Source organism: Pundamilia nyererei, unplaced genomic scaffold (assembly GCF_000239375.1).
Source record: "Pundamilia nyererei isolate P.nyererei 1_Seehausen unplaced genomic scaffold, PunNye1.0 scaffold00152, whole genome shotgun sequence".
Lineage (NCBI taxonomy): Eukaryota > Metazoa > Chordata > Actinopteri > Cichliformes > Cichlidae > Pundamilia > Pundamilia nyererei.
The window spans coordinates 168,248-191,742 of NW_005187553.1; the positions used below are offsets into that span (position 1 = coordinate 168,248).

Genomic DNA, 23,495 nt, shown 5'->3' on the forward strand with positions numbered 1-23,495 from the left:
GGGGCTCTTCTACAGGAAGAAAGCCAACCAGCCACAGATTTTCCGAGACTATGCAACATGTAACTCTGTGTGTGTGTGTGTGTGTGTGTGTGTGTGTGTGTGTGTGTGTGTGTGTGTGTGTGTGTGTACATTTAAAGCGCTGACCTTCTGTCTCTCTGTGTCTCTCAGATCTACAACAACAACGTGCTGAAGGACTCCTTCCTGGGTCAGGTGACGCTGCCCGCCGAACAGGGAGAAATAAAGAAAACGTTCCACCTGAAGGACAAGGGCGATCGCCGTGACAACGACCTCTCTGGTACCATCACTGTTGCGATATTGACGAGCTCGATACTCACCGGTATCTAAGATTTGGAGCCGGGAAACATTTCTGAAGTTCCACAACGCCCGGAAATGTCTCACAGACATATCCATAGACTGTAAGTAAAAGATGGATGCAGCTAACGAAATGATATTTCTCAGCAGCATGATCTCATCTACACAGCCTGAATTTTTGTAGTCCATTTTAAGGATGTTGTAGTCCTTGAAACAGGCAGCAGAGAAAAATCTAATTCCTTTGAATCCTCATGAATTCTCCACATCTTTCCTCCTTTTGCCTCCTTCATGAAAAAAACCACAGGATGGAATTTTTTGAATCTAACAGAGACCAAAAGTGTTTTTAAAAAGTCCAAATACCCACTTCAAAAAGTTTCAACTGGAGGCTTCAGAAACCAGACACGGCAAACCAATGGATAACATGGCTGTGGCTGCTGCCATCTTTCTTATACAGTCTATGGAATATCCTGAAAACGTCAGTTTGATTGTAAAAATTTGTTTACACTTTCACGTTTTCTTTTTCCCCAGATTTAACTTTCTGTCAGCAGCTTCTCTATGTCAGTTTTTATTAGACAGTTTAATGTTTATCTTTAATTTCCACGCGTTCATTCCTGACGGCCGAGGTGAACTCTGGTCGCGTGCTCTCGCTCGTTATGAAGCTAATACTGTTTACGTGTCATCCTCGCACAGGACTCTGTGTTTGTTATTCATGGAAGAAACATGCCAAAGATTTTTAAAATCTGCCACTTCATTATTTGTACCAGCAGTCTGTAAAATATCCGGACAGCAGACATGTTCAGACGTGCATGAGATTATCTACCTGCAGCAGGTTTGTGCCGCCTGCTGTCGTCTCTTTGTAAAACTGTCCCAGAGTCACTTTAATCTTAGTTGAATATAATAATGATTTTTTTTTTGTGATGTTTCATTATAGATTCAATGTAATCTCAGTGCTCGCTTCGCACTTCATTATAACGCCTCCCTAGTTATCACGACCCTGAGTTGGAGAGCAAGGTCTCAGCTCAGTATTTTTAGGGTTTGTTATTAAAGTGCTCAGTGAGTGTAGATCACTCGGTAACACTAAAATGACCACTTTGTCCATCTTTGACTTGATGTGTGTAGACCTGTGGATGAGCTGTGTGCTCACAAACCCGCTGAGACCACTGAGTGAGGGGGCAGCTGCATTCTTTCTAATGGCCAGCAGAGGGCAGCCACTCTCCTGTGAGAATGCAGCCCTGCTTGAGTTCATGGTGCCAGTTATTTGTTTATTTTGTGATTTACGGCCAGTATTAGGGGGAAAAGCAGAATAAACACGGTGTTCAGGTGTGCAGTAGGCTTTCTGATTACTGCAGAAGTCAGAATCACAATTATTTTAGCCTTTAATCTCAATTTTTGAACATGACTGAAGATCTGGGCTCCTTTGGTAAACTTTGACCCTGGTCTTTCTACACCATTTACTCTGGGTGTAATCCATATAGTCAAACTTTCTATTACTTCTATTTATATTACTCCTTCTGGCCTACAGTCATCGGGTAGTGTCTGATACCAACATTGTCCTACAAGATGATTAGTTATCAACAAACGCGCACTTCTTCAGATCGAGATCATCTTGTGTACTTTTAAAGTTTTTCGCTTTCAACTTTAAATCAAATCCAGATGAACCCAAGTGAAATGAAAAGGAGGTGAAGGGGGCACAGGGTCATTTGGCAGGGAATGAGCTTTTAAGTTAGTGTAAGCTTTTATGGAGCATACCACTTTAAAGGAAAGGGGTGTGTTCAATTTATAACAGGATAAAAGGAGAGCTTTGAGTAGATGAACGGCTCAATTATTCTGGTTTCAAGACAGACAATGAAATTCAGTTGCATGTCTGATATCCTGTTTCTCACCTCCACAAACGGGGTTCTGTCCATCTTTGATTACAGTCGATCTGTTTCAGTGCTGTTCAGTCTGATGTAATCAGGCCTGTAAGAATCTTTGTTTCTGTCTTATGTTCAACTCCTGCAGTGTCTGATGGTCGTTTAAATAAAGTTTACTTTTAAAAACTTTCCCTTTGTGTGGTTTGATGGAGGCACTGCACTAAAGTTGTGCTTCATAAAAATCCCACAGCCTCACTTCAAACTCACTGATCATCACAAAAGCCAGTTTGCCGAGTACTGCATGTGTCCTCAAAGTACATTTAAACTCTATAAATGTATCTCTACGAAAAAAAATAGAAATGATCGTGTAAAAGAAGTTTAAAATAACTGATCAGCAGTGTTTATGTAGGATTTACTGTGAAATCTTCACGTGATGTTTTCAGTTTCAGCTGTTCAAAACCTGCAGCTCCAAATGAAGTTTAGAAATAAAACCCCGTTTTTGTGTCATGTGATATCACAGCCACACCTGCTTTCGTTTAATGACCCATAATAACAGAAACAAGCATCGGTACTCGTGATGTGTGATCCCTTTCTAATATCTCACTGTAAAAATGTTAAAAGTACATTTTCAATACCGTGTGGTTTGATCTGCTGATCAATAATGAACCTCTTTTTCCCTTTAAATCCATTTGCTACCAGGCTCACCATGACCGTCTTGCATTCAGTTGCCTTAAAGTGTTTTCCAGCCCCAGGTCTCAAAATGCTGGAAAAATAAAGTGAAATAAAAAGCAAAAAATTTGGACTTTTACTCTGAATATTTCATGAGTTTCAAAGTTTTCCTGGCTTGATTAAAATACACCAAACCAGCTGACTGTGAGGAGTTCATCTGGGAAGTGTGGCTGTTTTCACTGGAATGAACAAACACGGAAAGCGGAACAGATCCAGGTGAAGGAATGATAATGAGACATGGAGACTGTTTTCGAGGAGATGCCGGGATGTCGGTTTTAATAACTTAGAAAACATTTATGTTACACCAGTACTACGGTAACAGTACAACAGAGAAATGGAAGGAGCCGCAGTCACATCCAGTTTAAACAGCTTCGGCGGCCGACACTCAGCACATCGCGTTCAGTGGAATGATTTCAGACTAGAGGCGTAAAAAGCACATTTTAACCTGCCCTTAATGCTAAACAGGTGAGTGGAGGGTCAGCAGAAGCTTTTACTGACACACGGGACTGAAAATTAATATAAACTCAGATCACTGCAGTTCAGCATGGAGGGGATTTTCCAAAACCCACTTTAAATCCAACACAACATGATAATGAGACAAACCGTCCCGCAACACCTGAACAAGCACGGAAAGTACCTGAAAGAATATTTACCAAGAGAGCTGGCGGTGAGCTTCGGCCATGAGTGAAGTATTAACCTCTGTTTTAGGGAACAGAGGTTCTCCAGCAGGAAGCTAAGCCTTTCCTGAAGCTCAGGAACAACAATAACAGTAATATCAGATTTAAAAAGGATTTAAAAAAAAGACTAAATAAACCATCTGCTCGCATGTGAGAACCTCCCACTGTTTGCATCTTTATTATCTTCAGCTCAGATATTTTGGATTCTTTGACGGTTCATTTAAAAATAAAAATGTCTCAGGCATTTCCCGTCTGACGTATCGGCGTCTGTGCTGTTCAAGAGCATCACTGGACACCGATTATTCTGTGATGTGTTTAAAGCAGAAAAATCTAATCTTTCGTGAACGTCGAAAGCTTCAGCCTTTGACCAAGTAAACTCTGTTCATAAAAAGAAGAACCAACAGGAAACTTTATTTTAAAAACATGAAATCTTTTTGTCTTTCCTTCCGTTTCTGCTGCCAGGTCTCTGTAAAGGAACTTTTTGTAAATTCCTGTATTTAAAAATAGTTTCAAACTTTTTTGATTTAAACAAAGCTGAAAGAAAAGAGATGCTGTGACTTTGTCCATTAAAGAGTTTCAGTTCAAGGTGAACTGGGGCTGCACTTTCCTGTAATGCCACTTTTATGCCACAAGTGAGTAAGCGTAACCTTTATTTAACCAGGCAAGTCATTAAGAACAACTTATTTACAACGAAGGCCTGCGGGAGTCAAGTGGACACGGTGGTTTAAAAAAAACAAAAACAACAAACAGAAGCACACGTCTGAAAACATCTCAACACAACTGCCAGTAAAACACTGCCCCCTGCTGGTGAAGTTTAGTTACATGCAGCAGAGGGTCATTACAAAAAGCACCTTTAAAGGGTGCCGTTTGTAAAACTGTCAGTTTAGAAATACTAATAAAAGTTAACAGCACAACGTAAAGATGTAACAGCTGCGACGTTAGCCTTGTTCTGAGCATGACCGCTCCTGCCTCTGACTGTAACGTCCAACCTGACAAGAAGTAGCTTTGCTCAGACAGGCGCCTTGTTTTCTGTGAGTCAGTATTAACGCTCAGGTTTGCGTCTATCATGATGGAAGCGGACTCGGTGGCCTGTGTAGTTTTTACACATCACACCTTTAAAAAGTATTCGAAGCTGAAATCATGAAATCATCCAATCAGAACCGAATCATCAGGGCTGAATTTATCAAACCACTTAAAGAGAAATGGATGATCTGTATAATGTTACAGAGAGAGGATATCCCTCATATGGTCATCTGTGGCAGAGATGCCCCACCCACCTGCCATTCACGATGGGCAGCCAATCAGAAGAAACTTAAAGTGGGCGGGGCAAAGACAGCTCATTTCAGATACTGGAGCTGAACTGAGGCCCAGTGCCAGATGAATACAGATTATTATGAACTTTGAATCATGCAGAACAGGCCCGCTGTGAGCCATCAGCCATTTATAAGGTCTCAAAGCAGATTCATCGTGATGGCTGTGAGGAAACAATAATATACTAATGCATTAAAAAAAACAAAAAAAACATGTTGACTGGGTTTGTACTTTTCCATGTATTTCCTCCTGTTGATATAATTATGCATTATAACTATATTACACTGAATTATATTTAGTATTTGAGTAAAATTAAATGATTTTAAAGAATCCAAAAACAGCTGCTCTAAACGTTTTTACACCTCTAAGAGCATTTTGAGGTGAACTCTGAGTAGTTTGATAAACGCAGGCCTGAAGTTTAACCATCATCTGAACTCTAAAGAAAAACTTCTCAGTGCCAAAACAAAGTCTCGGTAAGGTCAGCGGAAATGTTTGAGTCCAACTTTTAAAGGTGAGCTTGGTGGAAATTTAAAGATAAATGGAGCCTCTTTTCATTAACAGCAGGTTAAAGCCCTGACAGTGATTCGACTGTGTGCGACGGTTAAACAGAAGCTGACGGAACAAAACTCTGATTAGTGATCGGTGTTCGTTTTCCTCCCCTGAGCCTCGGTCAGAAATGAAGATTTGTTCCTCCTTAAAACGAGGCGTTCAAACTGTTAAAACGCTCCGGAGACGCGGGGACGGGACTGAGCCGTGAGACGGGGTTTTACTGGTGAACGGGCTCCACGCTGCTCTGATGGAACTCCGCTGCGGAAACAAAAACCGCTGGTTGCCGGTCGATCTGCAGGTCGCTCGCAGCAGCATCTCTCCTCCTCTCCTTCGTATAGAAAATATAACACTATATTTTACAAGAGGACTAAGAGAACAGAACGTCTATTATCTTACAAGGAACAGGCAGAGTATGTACAGCGAACGCGCCGGCACGAGGACGAGAGGAAGCCAGACACTTTGGATCCGAAGCGGTGACGTGGAGACGGAGCTCGCTACAGATTCAGAGTCTATATTTACAACAACTTCTAAAAACTTTTCAGCGCCGGGACCTCCGGACGATTAAAAAAGTTCCAGGATCGGTTAAACCCGGTAACAGAAATCTGATTTATTTGGTTCCTCAAAGCCTGGATTAGCACAGCCAGTGTTCACAGACAGCACAAACAGTTTAAGGTAACACAAAATGAAACGGCAGACGTTCCCTCTTCAGTCATAAACTCTCACATTAGGGCAAAAGTCAACTTTTTCTGTTGAGCTTTTAATAAACAGATCACAGAGCAGATGATGCTTTGTGACCTTTAACCCCTGGAGCTCTCCGTCACCCTAACCTCAGGACTTTTTAAAAAATCCTCCCAAATCCCAGCGGAGGACAAAATCATCACTGCAAAAACTCAGTTTGTACTGAGAGATGTCTTGTTTTGCTGGGTTAGAATGAGGCTCGTGACTGAGGCCTGGCAGGTAAAAGCAAAGAAGAGGAAGGAGGTGAAAATATGAGCTGATTATAGAGGGCGATGAAGGCCAGCGGCCGGAGCAAAGCTCACGTCATTCATAGCTGTTTAAGGACCTTTTTCTTTCCTACAAATCTGTGCAAATTAATAACAATGTGAACTGACTGGAGTGAATGATTCAATCGGGAACGCTGAAGGATCGAGACAATCGACCAATCACAGCCGGACATCATGTATCGTCGGTTGCACTGAACGTGTAGCCGTGTAGATCTGACCTTAGAGCTGCTTTGAAGAACCAAATTATCTTTGTGGAGCACAAACTGTTTAATCCGACTTTCAGTTTTATCTGAAAGTGTCGGTTTCATGGACCAGCTGCAGGCTCAGATTATTTTTATCTCAAATAATTACATTTTCTGGGGGCATAACAGGCAGCTTTTTTTCAGTAGTGATGTTTCATTTTTAAATGTCAATATTTAATTTCTAACTTCATTAGAAATTTGAAAAGTTACATTTATTTAGTGTAATTAACTTCGTCGTCCACCTGCAGTTCCTTCGTAGCTCACTGCGGCTCTGCATCCCACACTGAGAATCACTGTTTTATAAAATATCATTCAATAATGATTAACCAGTTTTCTAAATCCTAATATTTATATATAAAAGTTTTGTCCAAGCGACACTTCAAACCCACAAATATTCAGCCTCGAGAGAGTTTTCTCCGACCGTCACCTGATCCAAAGTGCTCGCTTTGATGCCGACACCCTCCTCGGTGCCGGCTCATTAAGTGCTATGAGAATGATGAAGTGCTTTAAGATGAAATACACGACAGACGAACCGCGCCCCCCCAGCTGTGATGGTGTCACACGGACCTGTCGGGTGGACGGTGAGGTGGAGCCATCCTGCTGCCGGGAGGCGTCAGCTCCGCCCGCCCGCTATAAAAATGGGTAACCATGAGTTTCTGTTCCAGCGTGTAACTGTGGACAATTGCGCTCTAACACAACACGACGGCGAAGAAGAAGAGTGAGGAACGTGAGTCAGAGTGAGATCCGGGCAGTGGGCGGGAGGCTTGAAAAGAAAAAGCAGAACAAAGAAGCGAGCGTTGTGCACGCACACAGCCATCATGACTGCAGACTGTTCTGGACAGAGTCTCGGGAGTCCCTCTGTTCCTCCTCCTCTCCCTCCCCCTCCTCCGGATGTGAGGGACCGTTGTGCCTGCCCTGCCTGCCCGACCCTGCAGCGTCTCTGGGCTCTGGGCCTCTGGAGGTCCGATGTCCGTTTGGCGGAGACAGGCTGCGGCCCCTCGCCTTTTCCTGAGCGTCGCTGTCAGCTCTCCTCTCCCCCGTTGAAGATCTTTTGGTCACCGTCTTCTGTCTCCCATCCTCGTTGTCCTCGTCCTCCTCATCCTCCTCTTCATCGTCATCTGAGTCGATGCGGTTCAGTCTTTTGCGGACCGGACGATCCTCCTCCGATGAGGACTCAGAATACGAGTCGTCGTCCTCCTCGCCCTCCTCCTCCTCCTCGTCCGTCGAAGGCCGCCGTTTCTTCAGCATCTGGGCGAGCCGTTTGCGCCGCTGCTGCGACAGGATCTCTCTCCTCTTCCCCCTCCCCATCTTCTCCAGATCCTCCTCTTCCTCTCTGTGGGTTCTCTTTAACCTCCTCCGCTTGTCTCTCTCCTCCTCGGCCTCCTCTTCCTCCTGCAGTCTCCTCTTCAGCCGCCTCCTTCTCTCTCCCTCGTCCTCTTCGTACCTCCTCCTCCTCTTGTCTCTCGTCCTCCTTGTCCGGAAGTCTTCCTCGTGTCTCCTCCTCCTGTTCACTCTCCTCCTCTGGTCATCCTCCTCCTCGTCTTCATAATCGTCCTCCTCTGAATCTCTGGAAGAAGCCGACACTGAAGGAAAAAAAGACAGAAAAAGTCATTATGAACAAAAATCAATGAATCCTAAAATCAACAAAAGGTAAACATTTGCTTATTGTTGTGATACTACCACCTGCTGACTTACTGATGGATAAAGTAAGATATATGACATTTTTTCCCCATTATGGAGATAAATCTGGAAAACATCGAGCAGATTTCTCCTTAAGCTGATTAAAACTCGTCCTTTACGCTCTGATGGTGACTGACCGTCGCTGTAGTCGCTGGAGAGACGCTCCTTGCGAGGCCTGCCGTGGCGCTTCACCTTGTCCTTGTTGGCGGAGGCTCGCGAGTCGTCCGACGACTCCGACGTTTCACGGTAGTTGACTTGTTGGCGCTGGCCCCGCCTCAGGCCCCGCCTTTTTTTGTCACTGTTGCTGTCCGTCATGTCGCTGAACTGATCCGAGTCTGAGAGACCAACAACCAACAAGTGAACTAGTTATCAGTCAGCACTGAGACACCTTTCCATCTGTCTCCCTCTCACTCACACATGTAATCTGTTCCTATCTGAACCTCCCCGGCTCTCCCCGCAGATCACAGTCCACAGAAACTCCTGCCTGACCTCATCTGTCAGCGAACTACTCAGAGCCGACCCCCGATGTAATCCCACCTCCACCTTTAAACCATCCGTCGCTCCCACTGCACACCTGACCACTGCCTCTCTGTACTTGTGCATGTTCTGCATCACCCTCACTTTGCTCTTGGCTTCCTCGTGCAGCAGCACAGCTTCTCGCCATCATCTGTTTTCTCCAGATCAACAAAGACACAGCGCAGCTGCTTCTGAGCTTCTCTAAACTTCTCCATCAACACCCTGAAAGCAAACATTACATCTGCAGAGCTCTTTCTCAGCATGAAGCCAAACTGCTGCTCACTGCCTGCCTGTCTCACATCTCCCCTGTTCTGGAAAGTCCAGGACTCCAGGATTGTGTTAAATGTGTCGTTATAATTAACTATATTTATAGTTTCCTGATAATTGTCTTAATATTTATTTAATCTACTGTTAAACTTCTTTATTCCACTAAATACTCACAACTCAGTCTGTAATAAAATCAATCAATCTTGCCGTCTCACCCATCTCTTCCTCGCTTTCCTCCTCTTCCTCGTCAGAGGAGCGTCTCCGCCGCCGTCTCAGCCGCTTCCTGCCCCGCCCACGGCTCCTGCCGGGTCTGTGTTTAACCACTCCTCTCAGCGCCTGTCTGGGGCGAGTTTTGCTATCCCAGCTGCCGGCATCACTGCCCGCGTCTTCGTCTTCTTCCTCTTCATCGTCGTCTGCTCCGGATGCGCCGAAATCTTCGTCCTCTGAGCTGTTGAGAGGAAGAGGGGGATAAATAAGCCGGCAAACAAGATATGAGTGAGAAATCTGGAGAGAACCCGCTGTGTCACCTGTTGCTGAGCATGAACTCGTCTTCGCTCTCCGCCGCCGTGCTGTCGCTCTCCAGGTCGTTCAGTCTCCGCTTCTTCCTGTTCCGTGCAGCGTGAGTCTGGCTTCTAATTGGCCGCTGACTCTCCTTCCCGTCCTCTGACAGGCTGGTGGGGAGGTCTTTGCCCCGCCCCGCTCCTGAAGCGAGAATAATGCACGTGAGTGCTGAAAAATCGACTTTGGGTGAAAGTAAATGAAAGCAGACCGGATGTTCTCATTTATTTCATCTGTTCATCCTCAGTGCAGCCCCTCAGCTCTTCCTGTCTCAAACAAGCTCCTCCCTCTTTAAAACTGCTTTTTTATGATTGGCTGCCCCTCATAAACTGCCAGACATGCAGTCTGAAGTATTTGTACATACAGTGATTAAAATAATCCAAAATTTGAAAGTCAAAAGAATAAAACTGTGCTAAGAATGTAAAGGAGAATAACATTCATATGAAGACACTTTGATATATAAACCATGTGAATGAGTATTTAACTGGGATCTAAAAGAAGGCCTTACTGGGCCTGCAGTTCCTCCACTCACCTCCACAGAGGTCCCTGAAGTCCTCCTCTATGGCCTCATCAATGGCATCATCAAAGTCATCAAACCTGGAACAAAACAGCTGATTGAAGCCTCTTTCTGTCATTTCACTTTTTTCCCCCCACGTGTGCGGGTCATTAAATCATCCTGCAGGCAGCGTTATAAGAGCCTTGCAGAGGTCAGCAGCCAGAAGCATAACCCTTCCACCCATCACCAGAACTCACAGACACACACGAAGGTGTCGTCTTCGTGGCTTCTGCTCATTGGAACGATGCATAAATACAGCCACCATATTGCCTCCCAATTAATGTAAATCAATGACGGCAGAATTTTCAGACGGTTTCTGTTGACAAACTGAACTAAAAGTAGTTCTAAGATTTTCTACGTTTTTTTTTTATATTATACTTCAACAACTGAGAGTCAACTGTAAAAACCTCCTCCAGCACCTTGAACACCCCCAGGCGACACCCACCTGTAGCTGATGTGCTTCCTGGTCCTGGTTGATCGCCTTCCGAGGTTTTTGCTCTTTTTGGAATCCTTCTTCTTCGCAGACTTCTCCTCTTCCTCCTCATCTCCCTCCTAGGACACCAAACAACGTTCTTTTAAATGCTCCACAGTAAAATCTAAACTCGTACAGATTTAAGATGCAGAAGATGAAACGCAGTGTTTATGTGAAAGCAGGAGAAAACAGCGACACTGGAGCTAGAAGCCGTGTTTGTTGCATGTTGATTGTGCCTCACATACCTTAGTAACAGCTTTGATTCTTACATTTGTTTTTTGGCACTTTTGATTTTTTTTTTTTCAAACATTTCAGCGAAGAGAAAAATTCTAACAAATGCAGATATTTAATTTCCATCGTCTGAGGCAAAAGGAAGTGGGCGGAGCATCATTCCAATGAAGTGACGAAGTGGCCGTGCTCTTCATGTACTCACAGGGATGATGTTCTCCACGCTGATTCCTACGTACACCAGCCGTTCCCTCCTGACAGATAAGAACAGAGAAGCTGTGTCAAATTTTTAAACCGGTATGCTGATCGCAGCATTTTCATCCAAACGTGTGTGTGTGTGTGTGTGTGTGTGTGTGTGTGTGTACCTTCTCTCTGCTCTCTCCTTTTTCTTCAGAGCGCTGTCCAGATTCTGCAGTTGTTCCTCCAGTTTCTCACACAGCAATTTCTGAACAGAGGAAAAACAAACCACCGCAGCTCTGTCACTCTGTGATCTATAAATTATACACTGATGTCGACTCATCTTCCTCACCTCCCTTTTAAACTGTTTACACAGTAAGCCAAGCAGATGGGCTGGTCTAAGTGAAACTACTATGCTTTTACATATTTTCTGGCAAACATACACCATTATGACAGATACTCATAACAAACGTGGACCCAGTGTCAAATAAAAAGCTTCAGCCTGCTTTAAATGCTTTGTTCCAGACAGTTTTTTCTACACTTGGATCTGTATGATGTCAGCAAACACGGATCCTCCTTATATGGTCATCTCAAGTTCACAGCTCAGGATGTGACCATGGAAGCTCTGTTTACGAGGGCCAGCCAATCGAAACAAAGTCTCAAAGTGGGTGGAGTTAAAAGGGCTTGTTTCATGGGGCCGTTACGATCGCCACATCTGCTGGTGCAAACTGACTGATGCCATTTTAGCCTCTTTATTTCTGTGATCTGCTGCGTTGTGCCGACGCCGGGTTGAAGACACGAGTGTTAATGACACAGAAGCTCAGCGAGTCTCAGGTTACAATGAGGGAGATTTCTTTTCTTCCAGTTGTAATTCTTCTCCTCTTTTACAAAAGCTGATCTGGAGCTTTTGTCTGAGTGGCGAACAACACAGTGAGTACTCGCACCCCAGCACTGGTAAACTGGTATGTAGCTGCCACAGTCAGCATACAGAGTGACCAGTGTGGCAGTGTGAGGATGAATTAAGGAGAATTATTTCAAACTGTGACTCATGCAAAGCTACACTGGAAGGATCCAGGCTTTTGTTAACTGGGAACTTGTTAATGTGGCGTTTATATTCACTCTTTGTGAGCAAGCATCAAGTATCAGTACAAAACTGCTTCCTCCTGTCAGTTATCTGAACCATAAACAGGACTTTGGGAGTTATATTCTCATCAGCAGACATGACGGAATCAGTCCATCCTCTCAGTGTCACACTTACATGTTGGCAGGGGGGACAGAACCACTCTCCATCAGGGATCAACATGAGAGGCGGCCGCAGACAGGCAGTGTGGTATCCACTGTCACAGGAGTCACACAGCAGGATCTAAGGACAGACACACACACACATTAAACTCCACACAAACCAGCAGAGATGACAGCTTCTAACATTTATGTTTTTATTCAGAGAAAGTTATCAAACATCTGCTTTGCAGCCTCTGAGTTTCTGTTCGTGTCTCTGTGATTTAGACATGATTACAGAATTCTTTCAGAGTGCAGCTGGAACTGGTGACAGTTTACAAACAACACAATAAAAAATGAAAAGGTTTCAGCAGCATTTTAGGTTCTGCACAAAACGATATACTCAAAGTAAAAAGACACAGACCCTCGAATTATTTTTAGAAATGACTTTAAGGAAACACGATGCATGATGGTGAAAATGCTCAAGTTGGAGTTTGATAACGGGGCGTCACAAACTAATGAGTGACGTCATTCTGGCTACAACCATCTGGTCTGCTGACCACACCCCCATTGACCTGCTTCTAAAACTGCCTCCATCCTCCAAAAACAACAAAAAAAAAAAGACTTGCAGAAGATTTTGGGATGTTGGATTTCCTCCCACTCAGACTCCTGAGCATTAAGTCAGGATTATACTCCCACACACGTGTGCACACAGACCGCAGACACCTTAAACAAGTGTCTTCTAGTGTCAGCACAGCCTGGAGGATGAGCTCTCACGTTTATGTTCTCATGATGAGTTCAAGTCATGAGGACTAAAGCAGAACCGGGCGCAGCGTCCAGACATCTCTGTATCTGTAAGCACTCACGCGAGCGCACACTCACCAGTTCGGGGTGGTTGGGCAGGCCGCAGTGAGTGCAGGCGTCCTCGCTGGGAATCTCCTCGGATTTATACGATTCCTCCTCTGAGTCGCTCCCTCCTTCACTCTCCTCCTCTCCCCGTTTCCTCCCCCTGTCCTCCACCTCCCCTCCCTCATTAAGTTTGCGCCTCTTTGTGCGTATGTTTGACCACCGGGGGCGCCGGTGCCTTCGTTTACCCTGGAAGTACAGAAAGCCAGAGGGAGAACGAGATGGTCACAGAGACGAAGAAAAAGAGCAACAAGGTAAAAATGACCTGACAGGAACTGTTACCCTTCGCTTCCTTATCTGCTCGACGGGTTCAGTTTTTTTGTCTTTCTTCGTAGCTGAGCTCTGCTCCTCTTCATCCTCTTCATCCTCATCCTCCTCCTCTTCTTCCCTCGTTCTGGTGGGTAGTGCATGTTTTTTCTGTGGGTTCTTCTTCTGGCTCTCAGCCACCTTCGAGCTTGGCCTGCAGGTTGGCAAAGCAGATGATCTTCAAGAAAAGAGGTTTAGATGGGATGAATTTATCGTCACAATCAAACCGACTGCAGCTGAGAATAATGGACAAAAATAAACAAACATTACTGTGTAATCCCCCAGCTTCGTGGATTTTACTGAACACATACCTGCAGATCCTCGCAGACCTCCTCAGCGGCCTCCCTTCCTCTTGCGTCTCCAGCTCCCTCCCTTTCTCCTCCTCCTTCATCGCCTTCCCCTTCAGCTTGTTTCTCCGGTGGGGAGGAATCTTGATCTTTAGCCTGATTCCTTCCTTCTGGAGCTCAGAGGAGGCTTCCTCCAGCAGTCCCTGCCGCTCCTCCGAGGCCTTTGCCTTTTTCTGCTCTGCTAACCCACCGTTGACGCCCTCCTCCTGGTCGTCCTTTTTATCCTGTTGGTCCAGTTTCGGAGGTGAAACAGAGCTTCCCGATTCTGCCTCCGCTTGTACTAAAGTTCTTTCATTCTTCACTCGGTTGTCTTTTTTTAATCCCTCTGCCACACTGAGCACAGACACCTCCCTGCTCCTCTCCTCCCTCTCATCATCCTGCCCAGTTTTCCTCTCCTTGTCCAGCTCGTCTGTGGTGTTTTTACCCTCATCTTCTGCTGTCTGCCTCTTGGGTTCCTCTGCATTCTCAGACAGCGAGGAAACGCCAACAGAGTCCATTTTTGAGGGTGTCGGAGCCTCTGTTAGTGCATGAGGAGGAAGAGGAGGAGGGGGAGGAGAAGAAGTGGCAGCTCCCGCTGGTGTCTCCCCTTCTGTAAGGCCCTTCCTCACCAACACTGACTGCCGGCTCCCTTCACGTTGTTCCTCCGCTGCTCTCAAGTCCCGGAGGTCTGAATTTGGCCCGTTTTGTTCCTGCTGCTCGGCGCCGGGCGCTCTGTGACGCTCAGATGGGCTGCGGATGACTCCTACGTGACCCACCACCTGACCTACTACCCCATTTTGCCCATCTTTGTGCGGCAGGAGCAAAGCTCTCCCATTGGTGAGTTCCAGCCTTGATGCGCTGACGACCAGATGCGGCTGCGAGGCAGATGAACCACCAGGGGGCACTAAAGAGTTAGACAGCTTGGCCTCCCTTCCGTGACCGTCCTTGGCGTGGATCACTGACGGGTTACAGACAATAATACTGCTGCTGTTGGTCTTGTTCAGGTGATTGCTGTGGAAGCTTTCTGCGAGCTTGAGCTCCCTCTTCTTCAGTGGTATCTTGGCCTGCTGGCTGCTCCTGACGACCGCTCGCTCCGCTTCCTCTTCCTGTTTAGCCACGGGCGCCATGACAACCGATACTGTGTTCCTGGGGGCGTCGGCGTCCCTCGATTCTGATTTGATGACTGTGGTGATGGTGCTCACGCGGTTATCAAAGACAGACGGTTTGAGGAGCGTCTTCTCCTCCTTCACCTCAGCATCAGCGTTTTCCTGCTTGATGGGCGGCGGTGTGAGCTCCTCCTTCACCTCTGCAGAAAGAAAAAAGATTTTAAAGATGCACGCAGTTAGGTTGGTTAGGTAAATTGGCGACTGGCGACCTGTCCAGGGTGCACCCTGTCTCTCGCCCTATGGTAGCTGGGATAAACTCCAGCCTCCCCGCAACCCTGACAAGGATAAGCGGAAGACGATGGATGGATGGATGCAACTCATTTTGATTCTTCAGTCTCTTTCGGGTTGCTCGTATTTTGTTTTGGTCATTTTGTATGTCCTTGTTGGGCATTTAGTGTGTCCTTTTAATGGTTTTGCTAGTTTTGGATAGTGGATGGAAACCTGAGGCAGTTTCTTTCACCTACATACCTGGCCTGGTTTGTTTTTCTCTGTTTTGAGGGTCAACCTTCTTGCTGTCCGCGTACTCCTCTGAAGTCTTTGAGGCCTCAGGGTTGGTGCTTCTGATCGTCTCATCCCCTGCATCAATATGAAAAAAATACAATAGTTTGAATCAAACGTTTGTTTATTATAAAGGACAGAAAAAATCTCAACAATTTTTGCCGTTAAAATTGCTTCTGTAGGGTCGAATAATAATTTTTTTTTTTTGTGGTGAGATGCGGGATTTTATACATTTTTAGACAAAGATCAGCCGCTGTGGGCTCAGATTATTTGTTTTGACCTGTGTTAGTTGGATTTGAGATTACTCAGTATAATTTTTGCCTCAATGGAAGTTATCGTTTCGCTGTTGTTAAATCAGGAATCTCTCAGGTTTTGGTTGCATGTTTTTTTAGACATGAAGTGTAACCTTCAAATGATTTTGAAGGTTTACTCCATTTAAACTATAAGGTTATTACTACAATGCATTTACAAATCCTCTGTGCACTGATGAGAACTCAACTATATAAACTCAATAATCCAGCGTACCAGCTTCTTTCTGTCCAGGGCTGGCACTCCTGGATCCAGCCTGGTTCTGGTCTCGTTCCTGATTGTGGTTTGGATCAACCTGAGCCTTCAGCAGCTCCAGAGCCTCTGCCAGGTCGTTGCGAGTCCTGAGAGGATGGGCGCACATAAGAGTGTAAGCAGAAAGACAAACATGAGACAACCTACATAACTTTAGCCTGACACAAAAGTACAACCTAACGATGCACTTCCAGGTGGATCCGTCCAGATCGTCCTGCTCCTCCGTGTACAGCCGGATGTTCTGCTCCTGGTCCAGCTGAAGCCAGTACATCAGGCCCTGCCGGTCCCGACCTACAGGCTGCAGACGCATCTTCTCCGGGTCCTCGTCGTTGACCGCCGTTTTGAACTTCAGGTTTTCGTCAAACTGACACTCACAGAGGTACTGAAGAGTTTAGAACATCAGTGTAGTTAGCGCCTTGTCTGGAGAAGTTTCAGCCTTTTATACAAACTAAAGTAGGGTGTCATACTTTCAGGATGCTGGACTTGCACTCCATGGACATCTCCTGGTAGCCCTTCTGTTCCAGCTCCCATGCCCAGGTGCTATTCAACTCCTGGCAGACCTACAAGAAACAGTGATTCTGTTAGGATCAAGCTTTCAGTTTTAACTGCGTCCCTTTACCCACTGACTGACACGTTACCCTTCCTTCCTGACTCCTGAGCTCATGTCAAACTCTCACCTTAGCCAGGTATTTTTCCCAGCGGTCAGCAGACACAGACCTCCCCAGTTTCCTGAGCAGCTTCACATGGAGCTCCACGAGGGGTTTAGGAACTGGAAAACACAGACAGGGCGATCAGAAACACGACACAGTTCATCGTAATGTTCCAGAACCAGTGTCAACAAACATTCACCCCACTGAAGTGGCCTCGCTGTGTTATTCTGGTATCTGAACCTGATCTCTCACTTCTCTGTGTGCCATTTCTGAGCTCAGTCACTCACAAACTGTCGGATAGTGCTTACAGTCTTATGGCATGTTGACAAATTGTTAAATTATTTTATTTCTCAGCAGCCAAAGAAAGTGTGTAACACAAATGTTCCCATTTTTTTATTAAGAGGGTGAAATATGCACTAACCATATCTGCAGAAAAATCCTTTAGACAAATCAAAAGCAAGAAGATTTGTAGTTTATGCTAACAACCAACCACAGCTGAATATCAATCTAAACAGGACCACCTGTAAACTGTGAAAAGGCAAAAACAGCTCCTTTGACTGGCATGTACCACTTCAGATGTAGGGGGGGCTTTTTAATTCATTTTTATCAAAAGCTGCGATAAAACCAGGCTCACCCGAACAAATACACTGCTCACTGGGCCAGGTATCATATATGGCAGCTTCATTTTTCTTATCACCTCTGCACAGAAACTCAGTCCAACTAATAAATATTTACTGTGTCACGGGTACAAAATAAATGAGCAAGGCAGCTACTTAGTCGACTAAATGCTTGATTTTCAGGGAATATTTCAGCCAACTGTCAGCCCATCACATCAGTGGGTTAAAAGCCATAAACTGAGATTCTAAATGAAACATTATCACAGTTTTATTTCATTAGTCTGAAGAGTGGCTTGGCTCGTTTCACTTCACGTCTTTGTCGTTTGAAACTGTTTAGTTTTTATTAATTTCATTCTTTTTTATTATTGCTGTCAGAGCCATGCTGTATGTTTGTGTCACAGATCCTGCCACCAGTAGGGGGCGCAAGAAAGTTGCAAATAAGGCAGAAGTATTTAATCAGCGAGTTTACCTGAGACAGGTGCTGCAGGAGAGAAAGCACACTTTTTAATGTTTAATTCTTTGAGGTATGCTGAATCACACATTTAAATAAAAAATAAAAGAATGAAGATCTGAGATTGATTGAAGAAGGTAAGCATTAAACTATATTTAAATTATATCTGGATTTAAACTGTGGAAATGCTTCATTCATTTTGGCCATTTCATTTTCATTGCATGCTTAAAAAGATGTCCTGCTGTCACAGCAGGGACCATTTACTTGGTCATTAGAAATATGGTAGAGTACTCTTCAGGGACTACATTTAACTGGTTTAATCATCATTACATTACAAATAAAAACACACTCTAAAGGCAGACAACTCACAGACATCCCAGACTCAATAAAACTACCAAGACTCAATCTAAGGATGTTTATTTTTCTTTTTTTTAGCAATTAAATTTTAGTCAACAGTGATGTTGTTGCTCTATGTCAGCGGTACTAAGTTTAATTAGCACGATTTCTGTAGGGAAAATAAAGAGTTTGCTATTACTATCCTGTTGACCTTTATCTTACTCAAATTCAACTTGGATCCTTTTTTAGTGTTAATGATTAATTTTTTTAAAAATGTGGAATGTGAGTACAGTTACCAGGTTTTCCTCTTTCTGTGGAATTCCACACCATTTTTAATCCCCGGGCCCACTTATTACACTTTATTTAACTATACTAATACTTGTACTTATTCACTGACTTGGTTTTAATTTTCTTAGCTGCTGAAACTGAAGAGTTTTCCAGATCTCAAATAAGTAAAATAATCTTTGTATTATTATATTGAGACAATGACAGGCTCTAGTTTACAAAAGTCAGGTGAGTCTCAGGAGAAATGTTTGGCGAAAAAAGAGAAGCGCAGATCTGTGTGCATCTCAGCTGAAAAACAGAGATGATCAGCAAAAATAACAGCACACTCACATCACACCATAACGACAAACTTTTGCTTCCATTCATGTCTACTGTGTTTGCTTAGCAAACACGATAAGCATGAATGTTCTTCACATTTCAACACTAAACCTGTAAAATCCATAGTTTGCTTATTTTCTATGTTATAAATACTTTATAGTTAAATATATATTTAAATATAGTTAACTGTGTGTGGCTCTAAACATGTTGCTATTAACAGTTTAATATGGTAGGGTAGGTGTAATAACTTCACCTTGTCTGTGAATAATTTGTATTTTTTTCCATTTAACTGAATATGTGAACTTTTAAGAGCACAGTGTCTTTTTGACGTTCTTAGGCTGCATTACAAAAATACAAATAACCATATTTTAGCTGCAGTTAAATACAGAATAACATACTATATTAAATTCTAAAACTACCTCTCAGCACTATTACCGTGTCCCACTTTGCCCCACAAAAAATATGCTTTGTCTCACATTTAGTTTGTTGGGCTCTGCTTCTGTTAACCGTTTGTGTAGACTAAATCTATTTATAACTTTATTATGATTATATTATTATCATTATTGTTATTATTATTTGGGAACTCAGAAAAGAATGGGGATTGGGTCAAATCCAGCCTTAAGACATATTAAACTGGGCTTTATGGAAGTCCTTAAACGCCTGTGACTCGTTGTGTGGTCTAGTGTGAGGCTTTTACGCAACTCCAAAATTTGGGGGAAATTCCAGTTTTCTCTGTTGGCACGGTAAACTGACAAAAAAAAATCCCAGAATCACATTTAGAATTCAGATTAGTAATGGTTATTACTTATTTCAACAAAAATATCAGGGATACATTACTGATGACTACCATGGACATTTTAGTTCTTATGTTTATCTGAACGCTATGGGCTAATTATACGCTAGTAAGCACTAGATCTAACGGTCATTTAAAGTCACCAGCGAATAAGAAGCGATTTACAAAGCTACTCATTCGACAGATATAATCCTGAAATGGATGTTTATTAAATCCTAACGTGGTGTGTTAAGTGTAGCGGCAAGTCTTCTACTTTTATTAAAAGTTGACGAAATAATTGAAGCTAACTAGTTAGCAATGGCTGGAATCTGCGCCTTCTGCGCATGCGCACATTTGACAGCCTTTCACTAACGGCCAAAAAAATAACATCCAGTGTTTTCAGCTAACGTCGCCGCTGTGCGGTGACAGCGGTCTGAAATAGCCACTAAAGCTGTAATACATACACACAAACAGCACCAATAACCTACTGGACACTGCTGTCAATTCAGCCCGCCTGCCAGTGAGGCAGCCGGTGAAAAATTACACCTGACAGCGCTCCGGAGCGAGCTGGTTGGCTGTGTGTGTGGTCACTGCTGCATCATGGCTCCCACATCAAGTTTAACGTGAGCGGATCGATAGCAACCTCGACACAATCATCGATAACCTGTCACCTGATATCAACTAAAACCCCGCGGGACCCCGGGCCAAATGTCGTGCCCCCGGTCTCTTTCACCTAACTTCAGCACAGAGTCCAAACTGTTAAATTCAGAGCGTCTGCTAGCTCTATGTTAGCACGCCAGTGTTTTCCAGCTGCCCGAACGTTTCCTCGGAAACTGGGGAGTCGGACTCGATTTCTGCGAGGAGAAAAGTAGCTCTAACCGGGACCCGAAAAAACGCCACAGCCGATCTGAGCTGCCTAAACTCTCGGTGTGATGCTGTCCTACTGGGCCATAGACACACACACAGGCGCACACACTCCAGTTTTCGTCATCTTCATCGCGACCGTGACGACGATGGTGATGGTGGTTGTTGTGGTGGTGTTGGCCCCCTTCTTTGGCTTCAAGTGTCGCAGCTTTCCAGCACTTCTTCGCCCCACCGCCACCACCACCAACACCAACACTACCATCAACCGGGCTCTCACCTGTAGTCGTGTCCCGTAGATATCTCTCCATTTGCGGGAAAGTCATCTCGGGCAGATCCAGCGCCGCTCCGTACCGCTCCAGGAACGAGCAGACCTCCGCGAAGCTCGGGCAGAGCAGCGGGCCGGAGCTCCTCAACACCGCCGGAGCAGCCATCTTTCCAGGCGGAGAGAAACAGGAGGGGAGGGCTCGGCTCGCTGCTGGGATGCGACTGTGTGCGAATGAAATGAATGGAGGGAACGAAGCGTCCACCGGCGTCAGGCTGCACGGAGGGAGAGCGCGGAGCTTCCGGTCCAGACTTTCACAATAAAACATCCAGGTTATGAAACAGACAAAATACATACTTGTCTGAAAGGTTTGAACTTATTCTGTCCCAGGGCCAAAATATCAAACACAATTTACAATAAAACCACGTTGAGAATCTAAATAAAATGAAACATGGCACAGAGTCGCACTGTTACATTAAAAGACACAAAACTTGGAGTTCTGTTAAAAAGAAAATAGCAAAGAGGTCAAATAAAGAGATGGATGAATAAAATGTTAATATGATACAACAGGGCGTTTAATAATTAGAAATCTTAACAAATAGAAGCAGGTGTGGTATGAGGTGATAGAGATTTCTGCCCCCTGGCAGCAGAGCCGAAGTTTCTCCAGGAAGAGGATTATTCATTTATCATTTATAGCGGTTCATGATCTCAGTGTCTACAGTTTACTAAAACTAAAAAGCAGGAATGAAAAACATTTTTTTAACTTGCTGAATTTAAAAAGAAAAAATGACTGCAGTGAAAGTGAAGTGAACCGTAACACCAACAAAAGTATAGAAAAGAAAAGAAAATACACAGGAAATGTATTTTGTTTTAGTCTGTGTCAAATTTATCAAACAAAATTAAGCCCGAGAAGGGGGATACATGTGTGTTTGAGACAGATGTGGGTCTCTATTTACATCATCTGTTCCATTCACATCTGGCATCTGACTCATACGCCCCATGTTATGACTGAAGAAATAATAAAACGGAAGAGTGATGACGTCGCTCCAGAAAGCGATACTAAGCTGAGAAACAGAACAAAACAAATCTCCAAAAAAGTTGATTGTGTTCATCTGGACGTAGCGTTTTGTGGGAGAAACGTTTCGTCACTCATCCAGGTGACTTCTTCAGTCTCAGCTGACTACAGGTTTCCCCGATCCTATAAACAGTACATTTGCATAATGACTGAAACCAGCCCACTGAAGGATCAATGGGCTGGAAGGTCAGTTCCTTAATCTTAATTATGCAAATTCTCATGACCATTGATCAACAACCACTGACCAAAACCCACCGATCAAAGACCACTGATTTTCACTATCCTACCCTGGAACACCACCAAGTCATTGGTTCCGATATGTGGATGACACCTGGGTGAAAATCAAATCTCAGGATGTACCACAATTCACGGATCACATAAACTCGGTGGACCGACACATCAAATTCACCAGAGAGGATATGAAAAGTGGCAGGTTAGCCTTCTTAGACTGTGAGATTTCCATCAGGAATGGGGGACATCTAAAAGCTGACGTGTACCATAAACCTACACATACAGATCAGTATCTAAGGTTTGACTCTCATCATCCACTGGAGCACAAACTGGGTGTCATCAGGACGCTACAACACAGAGCGAACACCATCCCCACTGACACAGCGGCCAGAGAGGCAGAAGAACATCAAGAAGGCCCTGAGTAAATGTGGTTATCCCAGCTGGACTTTTGTCAAAGCTGGAAAGGCTCCTAAAGAAAGCTCCAGCCGATCCAGGAGAGAAGGACAACCGCTGCCCAAGTGAAAACCTGTAGTGATCCCATACGTGTCAGGAGTATTGGAGCAGTTGAGACACATTTTTTCTAAACACCGGGTCTCTGTGGCTTTTAAACCCCAAAACACGCTGCGCCAAAAATTGGTCCACCCCAAGGAACAGAATCAACTTTTTGGAGATTTACTTCCCTGGATGATTGAGAATGCATCAAGAAAAACAAAACAAAACAAAAAAATCTATTTAAAAAATACAAAAACAATAACTCATACCCATTTTGATGAACCAGCTTCTTATTTGCACACCTTGGGAACATATTGGCCCCTTTATGATCTCAAAGCACCCACACAACCTCATGATTGCTGTGCTTATGTTTTAAAATCTTAATATGCTTTATTCTGTTTATTTTGCATTGTTGAATTTCAGATTCCAATAAATTATAATCGTATTATTACTAAATATGTGTATTTAAATTATTATTTTATTATTGTTTACCTTAGTAAGGTCAATGTCTTGATACGTTACATTGTATTGCACTAAGCTATTTAAAAAAATCGGTTTCCTGTGTGGCTTTAGGACTTTTCCACCTTTTGGGATTAATAAAGTGTTAGTTATCAAAAACGTTATATCGATAGTCACTGAAAGAGAGCGGACAGTTGAGGGTTTCTTTTTCCCTCCAGCTTCTCGGTTATGTTTTCTAGTGTAACATCCTCCCATTTCCGGCGCATTTGTGCCCATTTCACTGTAACTTGACGCAGCTGGAGAAGTTTGGGAGGACCGCGGAGGGCAGAACGAGAATCCCCAGAATTCATAGCGATAGACCAACATCAATATGACTTCAAAATGGTTTTCGTTCTGACGCCCCAAATATCTCCAGAGCAGAACAGCTCATCTCAGATGGCCACACTTCAGAAGAGGCGCAGGCGCGGACCGGGAGCCTGACGCAGGCACAGGATCCCGGCCGCTCCGCATCACTCTTCTCCACACTTCAGCTTGAAGAGCTGCTTGTTGTTGCGTTTCTATGAATCAGTGT

General features: G+C 44.2%; 2 protein-coding genes across 2 annotated transcripts in view; one reads left to right on the forward strand and one right to left on the reverse strand.

Moving 5' to 3' along the window:
* Positions 1-2,354, forward strand: part of capn5a (calpain 5a) — a 24,181-nt gene extending 21,827 nt beyond the window's left edge. Inside the window, exon 12 of the mRNA XM_005744960.1 lies at positions 169-2,354. Coding sequence (XP_005745017.1) covers positions 169-345 — 177 coding nt within the window. The 3' untranslated portion in view covers positions 346-2,354. The remainder of the gene's footprint in view (positions 1-168) is intronic.
* Positions 2,355-3,141: 787 nt separating this feature from the next.
* Positions 3,142-21,010, reverse strand: rsf1a (remodeling and spacing factor 1a). The gene is made up of 19 exons (XM_013913800.1): positions 20,665-21,010; positions 19,199-19,213; positions 16,790-16,881; positions 16,580-16,672; positions 16,289-16,494; positions 16,077-16,201; positions 15,522-15,629; positions 13,873-15,193; positions 13,538-13,739; positions 13,232-13,444; positions 12,390-12,494; positions 11,320-11,399; positions 11,160-11,208; positions 10,700-10,806; positions 10,231-10,295; positions 9,668-9,842; positions 9,356-9,588; positions 8,495-8,692; positions 3,142-8,260 (listed from the first exon to the last, which is right to left on the reverse strand). Exons 1-19 carry the CDS (start codon positions 20,834-20,836, stop codon positions 7,494-7,496), a joined length of 4,326 nt encoding a protein of 1,441 aa, XP_013769254.1. The 5' UTR covers positions 20,837-21,010; the 3' UTR covers positions 3,142-7,493.
* Positions 21,011-23,495: the final 2,485 nt, after the last annotated feature.

Excerpts from the sequence above, each read along its gene's own strand:
- rsf1a (XM_013913800.1), bottom strand. The coding sequence starts at position 20,836 with ATGGCTGCTCCGGCGGTGTTGAGGAGCTCCGGCCCGCTGCTCTGCCCG. Across the intron at positions 16,202-16,288 it reads ACCTGGAAGTGCATCGTTAG|GACTCGCAACGACCTGGCAG; the intron begins GTTGTACTTTTG and ends CCATCCTCTCAG. Across the intron at positions 10,296-10,699 it reads AGGAAGCACATCAGCTACAG|GTTTGATGACTTTGATGATG; the intron begins GTGGGTGTCGCC and ends GTTTTGTTCCAG.